At 40.4% G+C, this 7,500-nt stretch overlaps 1 protein-coding gene across 5 annotated transcripts in view; it reads right to left on the reverse strand.

The window, feature by feature from the left end:
* The window catches only part of LOC138038450 (uncharacterized), a 110,109-nt gene that overhangs the window by 73,339 nt on the left and 29,270 nt on the right, over positions 1-7,500 (reverse strand). For 2 of the 5 annotated variants that reach the window (XM_068884315.1, XM_068884314.1), the window contains exons 3-5: positions 4,683-6,392; positions 3,798-4,152; positions 161-2,367 (exon numbers count right to left, since the gene is read on the reverse strand). The exons of 1 other annotated variant lie outside the window; for it this stretch is intronic. In XM_068884315.1, coding sequence (XP_068740416.1) covers positions 2,301-2,367; positions 3,798-4,152; positions 4,683-6,392 — 2,132 coding nt within the window. In that variant the 3' untranslated portion in view covers positions 161-2,300. Of the gene's footprint in view, positions 1-160; positions 2,368-3,797; positions 4,153-4,682; positions 6,393-7,500 lie in introns of those variants that run through there. 2 more of the 5 variants (XM_068884317.1, XM_068884316.1) reach the window with 1 other exon arrangement.

Genomic DNA, 7,500 nt, shown 5'->3' on the forward strand with positions numbered 1-7,500 from the left:
ACAAAAATGCCCCGTTATAAAGAGATATAGCTATTAGTATGATGGTCAAACACCTTTAAGTTTACTTGATGGTTCGGTATCTTTTGTCTTGGTCGAAAAATAACAAAGTTTGATATTTGTATATTTAATGATAACTTGTTAGCAATCAACCAGTCATAGATCTTACTTAGTTCTTCATTAACTTTAATTCTCCAGCGCTCTAAGGTTTTTATCAGCATACAAAGGGTTAGTATCCTCTGCCAACAAATAAAATTTAAGCTGACCAGAACTGTTAGATATACCAAATTATGTAGACGTGGAAAAGCAACGATCCCAGCACCGATCCCTGTGGAACATCTGATAATATTACTTCCTTTTTTGATATGCTTTTAACACCGATTTACGTTGTTGGTTGCCTACCCAGCAGATAAGAAGCAAACCATTCATTTGTTACCCCGCGTACTCCATAGTGATCCAATTTTTGCAATAATATTAAATGATCTACAATGTCAAAGGCTTTCTTTAAATCAATAAATATGCCACATGAATACATCCTATTGCCCATGCTATTTTCAATTTACACAACGAAAGGTTTTACAACTGAACCCACTGGGAACTCGGAAAAACCCGAGCCCCAAATGAGATGCGAATTTACGACCTTCCGTCATTTAGTCGGATGCTCTAATCACTGAGATACTGGAGAGCAAGGGTGAAATGTGGGTCTTTGACTCACATTAATCAGTTTGATTATTTATATCTAGAATAGCATGTTCAGTGCAACGCTTTTCTCGAAAACCATATCGTGAATCACTAAGTATATTCTTTTTCCCACAAGAAATGATTTAAGGTGATAATACATCCTTTTTTTTTCAAAAATACACTCTCAGGTTTAAGATAATTGGCACACTTATTATATCCCATCACCAAAGGATTATAACTAACTTATCCTCGGAATATTCACTAATTATTGTATAAATGAATTGGCTGAGAAACCTATGAAGAATTATACAGATCAAAGAGAGAGCTTTCGAACGAGGCTAAAGGCCAAGGCGGATAACTCTCTGAGACGTGCATAATTCTTAAAATCACACCAAATACGATATGTAACAGTAACAAATGATGAAATTTACTTTCCTCATTTGCAATATTTTCAGAGCTCCAAAGTAAATACGAAGTCTTCGATTGCATTTTTAAGGGGGCAGTGTCACGCTAGTTTAGTCAAACTTCAAAACACTTAAAGACGTCCTTGCACCAATTAAAACCGAAAATTAATGCCATAGTTTTGTTGCCAACGACCATTGAAGTGCACCGAAGCTATTCTTTGTTCTTTGCAGCCAAGGATGGACAGGATGGAAATGGATTGAAACTTGAAAAAACTACCCATTTTTTTCGAGTTTGGAGACTTTGTCTTCAGAAGGCACCAAAAGTTAAATACGAATAGCTCTTTGTGCCATAAATATATTTCATTTCTTGTCAGTGGGTTGTCAGGAATGCTGTACGTGTGAATTAAGTACTAATTTAGATTTTTACCCATTTTGACGTAAAAACAGCAAATTTAGCATGACAGTACCCCTTTTAACTGTTTCAAATTGAAAAATTCATGACGTGACGTCATTCGTTATTGTTCAAATACAGGCAAGTATAAAAAAAGTAGGACGGGACGAACTAGCATCGCTCACCTTGGATCGACGTAAAAAATTATGATAAGGCCTCAAAAAATCACCCTAACCCTAATCTTTAAGCTAACCTTGGTGAAATCGAGGTAAGCCGCGTCGAATAGTTTTGGCTTACAAAACCGTTTTTCGCTCGATCCGAGGTCAGCGATATGAGTTGATCCGGTCTGACTTTTGTACCTGTCCGTTAAATATTCTACATTATTGAACGATTAATATCCAATGTGGAAGTTAGCCTTTTGTCAGTTGGCTGATGCTTAGCCGATTAAAACAAGGGAAATATATTGAATGAGTAATAACGATATACGAAATAAAATATGTGTGCGCCCTCTTTGCTTTCGAGGCCATCGCTTCGACGACGACGGTCGGGGAGCACTCGGTTTTTTCCCAGCATCCCCGAGTGAACATCGGAAAACACATCTATTGATATCAGGGATGTTTCTGGTAATTTTCCGATTAACAGGTGTGAAACTTAAGGCACAAATCAAGGCTCCCTTACGGCTAGTAACAATCTCATAGTAAACTGTCGTAACTAAAATCAATGAACCTTTTACTTATACAATGGCCATCTTTGCAATACTTTATGTTAGTTGTTTAGTTTCTTCAACCACGTAACACCGAAACCAATTCACCGTGTAACTGGATAAATCATGGTGCGGCTTCTTGTTGCAATTCACCAAGTTCCAAGCAAACGGCTTCTAGCTCTGGTTGTGTCCTGCAGGAAAAGATTAAAAGCAAACGACACCAATTTAAGGATAATACGAAGGAGAACTGCAAGTTTGGATAATACGATTCCTCCCTATCGACCTGGGGCCGGTTGCTCCAGGCCTGGTTAAGTTAGCGGTAACCGTTGGTTAAAAGGTTTCAAAACCTTCCATGGTATTTAAAGAACGCTGGTTAGTGCTAATCATGCTTCGAGCAACCCGCGCCTGGTCGGTCTTAGTTCCAAGTAACTATAGGCGTTTCATAACGCTCAGAAATGTGCCACGGTCATAAATTCAACGCCTCGTTAAAAATCTTTCGTTAGCTCAAAGTCCCGTGTGCAAAATCTCTATGCAACTGGTCCGTCGATCTTTTTCATCACGTAGTTCTTGCAAAATTAAACTTTGACACAAATTTTTATCTTAAGAGTTGTTATCACCATCGCTTTTCTCATTGTTTGAGTTCCCTAAGGACTGCTGCTGAACCCTGACCAAGTTCATCGTTAAGGAGAAATGGGCACAATTCGGGGTGCAGAGATGACGAGAGCACTCGCCTCCCATCAACGTGGCCCCGGTTCGATTCCCAGACTCGTATGTAGGTTGAGATTGTTGGTTCTCTACTCTGCACCAAGAGGTTTTCTCCGGGTACTCCGGTTTCCCCTCTCCTCAGAAACCAACATTTGACTTGATTTGCGTTGATTGTTAATTTCACTTTACAGTGTCCCCAATTATAATTAGTGCCCCAGCGCTAGAGTGAGTAGGCACTTAAAGTTCCTTTCCTTTTTTTCTGTCCGGGACTGTCGAAAACGCACAACGAGACACGTTTCCTGTATACTCACAACTTAATTCTTCTCCAGAGTGAATTACATAAGAATGTTGCCTTATGGCATGAGTGGGGTCCCCAGCACAGTCACAAATGAGTCTATTTTTAGAATACCCGTTCCCGCGCGAGAAACAGTTGTCATGTCCATGAAAAAAACATGCAGACGCAGTCACGCGTTACATGGCTTCTCCTGATTGGTTAAAATTGGCGGCCCATTGTTTCTTTCGCGCGCAAAGTGTATCTAAAAAACAATCAATTTGTGACTGTGCTGGGACAAGACCGCAAAGTGATAGATCAACATTTTTATATAATTCACTCTTGTTCTTCTGTATGACGATCTACAACACTCAATTCAACTCAACAGCTCGTTAAAAAAATCTGATCGGTGCAAAGTACATTATTAGACATAACGTAATTCTCATTTGGTGTTAAATTATCGTCAATCATCAAGGTAATTAAAGTCTTGCAGTTTCCGATAGGGACCAGAACTGGAGCAGAAGTGTCTCGGGACATTAAGGTCAACGCTTCCTATTATTTTCAAAGCCTTTTTGCTTTATTTATGATCTGAATGGAATAAACCCTGCAAGTCAATACAACACATAACCGATGAGATGAACTTACTGTTGAACAAATATAGGGTTGTCATCCGCTACGTTCTCTTGCATCGCTTTGCATATCTCTAAATAGGTCTTTGCCTCCTGGAATTCCCTCTTTTCCTTTAACACCATTGCAAGATCAAACAGCGATTTGCAGGTGTCTATATGCACGTCCAACAAATTCAGTCGAATCTCCAAAGCTTCCCTCACGTACCGTTCAGCGGCTTCGATTTCCCTCAGATCGCGATGATCATTGGACAGGTGGTTAAGGATGGTAGCAGTGAAAGGATGATCACCTAATCTTTTTTTGTAGATCGGCAAAACTTCCTCTTCTCGGATTGTTGCGGCCTGTCGGTGGTGGTTTTCAAGCGAAAGAGCCACTAAAAAGCAAATAAAATTTGTCTCGTGACCATTTGCAATTTCAACTATGCTTTTTTTAAGGCCGCGCTGTTCATTTGCAGATTATTCGAGCAACTTGTTTTGCTGTGTTCACCGCAATAGCCTAAACGAAATGGCGCTTTCGGCCCTAGAGCCCCATTAAATACCGCATGCGTAAGTGGTTGCTAAGGGCAACATTGCGGGCCAAAAAGCAGACAGAGATGTCACACTGCGCAACGGAACAAACATTTCGTTAAAATCGTTACAGAAAGTATAACTCGGTTCCATTTTTTGCAACAATTTCTTCAACTTAGCCTGCAACATTTTTGGCTGTTGCAAGTTGTGTGTAACAGCGCCTTTGAAGCAGTTTTCAACGAAGTGCTTAATTGAACCCATCAACGAAAGTAATTATGCTAACCAATCAACCTAAGCGTAAACGGCGTCGTGAACCAGCAACTACATGTACCACATTCAAAAGAACGGGAAAACGCGTGCATGTGAGTGGCGATAGGTTTTTCTTCTTTCAACTTACCCGCCTTGTCATTTAATGTTGCACCCAGCATGACGTGGCAGACATTTTCGCCGCCTTCTTCTTCATCCGGTGTCCTCACTGCGTTTTGCCTGATGCGAATTGCGTCCTCAATCATACCTCTTCCTCGTTCACTGGTGTCATTACTTTTTGCTAAACAGCGGCCAAGCTTAGCGAGACATTGGGCTCTGCTGTTACCATGGTTGATGCCAAGTTTACTCTGGATTTTGGTGGCTTTCTCCAAATAGTGTTGAGCTCGTGCAGTAGCTTTATTACACAGACCAGTTCTGCACGTACAGTTGAAAATTTCTTTGATTCCAAGGGAAGTCAGACATTCACCGCGTCTTCGTTTGTCTCCAATTTTTTTACATTTCCGCCTCAAGGATTTGTAGAATTTCTCAAACATGGACTTCGGCATCATCTTTGAAAGCAGCTCTCCCGCCACGTTAAAGGCATCAATGCATTTCGTAACACGTTCTGCATCCACTTCACCCGAATCAATCCACTCTACAAGCTGAATCACATTTTCTTTTTCCCATGCAAAGTCCTCGATAGCTGACTCCACCGCATCTTTGCTTAAGAACTTCTTTAAAGTGTCTTTCAAGAAAGAAATGAGGTAGTCGATGAGCAGATTACGAGCGCCACGGAAGACCACACGAAACCCCTCTTCTGATGCCGCCTTGTGTATGCAGTAATCTCGAATGTTCGAGGGGAATGTATACCGGCATGTTTCCCCAAACATATTTTGCTGTAAGAGAGAGCAGTTTCCCAGTTCTACAACATGGCGTTTGATATCACGCTCACTTGACGTAGCGGAACAAAAGGCTTTGGCAACTTTAGGTAGCGTGAACCAACCTCTAACAAGAGCCAAACTTAAAAGGGTATGCTGTTCCTGCGTTCTTAGTCTACTGAAGCAATAGTCCAGGGATTTGTTAATGGCGGGATCGTGTGGAGAAGAGCTGTTCATATACGCCACTAAGGCGGGCAGATTAATTGCTGACGACATCAAAGTGTAAAGAACGAGCGGAATACCATTACAAGCTTCGCATAGTTCCTTGGATGTTTCGACCGTTACTCGATCGCCGTGTACATTCTTTAACAGCTCGAAGGTTTCTTCTGGTGAAAACGGATCCAGTGTCATCGTCTTTATTCCAATTTGACGAAAACAAACAATGTTCGATGAAGTAACAAGTAATTTAACGTTTCTTACCCACCCCGCAATTTCACCGATAAAGTCCTTGATCAACCTTCGGTCCTTACTGTCGGCGGGACATAAAGATGCAGCCGATCGTTGATTTTCCTGTTCGTTGTCATTCGCATTACCTAGTAAAAACTCAAAGTTGTCCAGCAACAAAAGAACAAAGAAAGTTTTGTTCAGTGTAATCAAACGATTCTTGACTTCAGCTTCTGGGTTATTTGCAGGAAAACGTGATGGGTAAATTTGACGAATGACTTTTTCTGAAAAGTCTGCGAAAGAATAAATGTATTTGCAATTTATGTATACAACCAGTGCGCTATCGTTAGCTTCAAGTATTTCATTGGCCGCCTTGATGGCCAAGGTTGTCTTCCCAATTCCTGGAGCTCCATGTAGTAAGACGCATTGACACTCGTTGTCTGGACGCAGACAGGTCAGAATGTTTGAAAGCTCGTCTTTTTGTCGACGGACAAAATGTGAAAACGCTTTTGGAAGCTCAGACAATTTCCGTAAGATATCTGGAAAAAGAATAAATTTTAAGAAATTAACAACGCTGCGAGCATTCCAATTCTGTAATTATTCCGGCACCATAAAATATTTCTTCAGTACAGTGTTTTACGACCGTTAGACATAATTTTTTAAAACTTTGCATATTACGTCACAATAATGACAGTACCTTGTTCAGCAATAATTCGTGTTTCATTTGGTACCACAATATTGCCAATACATGATACAACGTTGTGGTGCCGATCCTTCTAATAAGAGCGTCATTTGGAAGCGTTGAAACTGGTTTCAGCCTCCTTATTGAAAGCTAATACTATGAAAATTCTGCAGTATCAAACAAGTAGCGGGCTATTCGCCCAATAATTAATTTGAGAACGACCAAGATTAACACCGTGACTACACTAGGTCCATAAAATATAGGAGTTCATGGAGCAAGGGTTTGCGGGGCTAAACGAACTATTTTAAGACAAGACGAGGTGTTAAATCTAGAATTTTCTACTTAATGTAGTGCAGACAATCAAGAGATCAAAGCAATAAATACAAAAGGTAGAAGTAATGGTTTGCCTGACGTGATATTAAGCTGAGTTCGTTAGTAAAATTTTATCTTTTAACGTGGACAATACCTAGGTTGATTTCCAAGGCAATGCCGCTACTGTTATTGGAATTCGAACCCGGAACCAGGATCCACGAAAAACTTACCGCCAGGGATGATAGTCAGCAAAATGAGATAAAACGAAAGCAGTAGTGAAAGGTTTTTCAGCGTTGTACATTGCAAAATACACTATTGAATCACAATCTGTTAAAGAAGTAAAGTAAGTTTTTCCTCACCGAAGTAAAGATTGCTTTTGTAACAACTTTTGCAGAATCGCAAATTGAGATAGCATAGACCAGAAACAAATAACCAACGTCTTTTTTTCCAACTTCTTGGCGATTGATTGACGTGAAAAGAATTGAAAGCACTCTAGCACGACATTTTGGAGAGACAAAAGTTCACAAACGTGGCACGACTGAGAAAGGCCGCGCACAGCTTCTAGTTTCTTTCACTGGGGTTGATATAATAAGAATGTCTGCATATAGGAAAGAGAGAGTCAGTAAAAAAAGGAAAGAAGGGACAATAAAATG

The sequence above is a fragment of the Montipora capricornis genome, chromosome 2 (genome assembly GCF_036669925.1).
Source record: "Montipora capricornis isolate CH-2021 chromosome 2, ASM3666992v2, whole genome shotgun sequence".
Classification (NCBI taxonomy): domain Eukaryota; kingdom Metazoa; phylum Cnidaria; class Anthozoa; order Scleractinia; family Acroporidae; genus Montipora; species Montipora capricornis.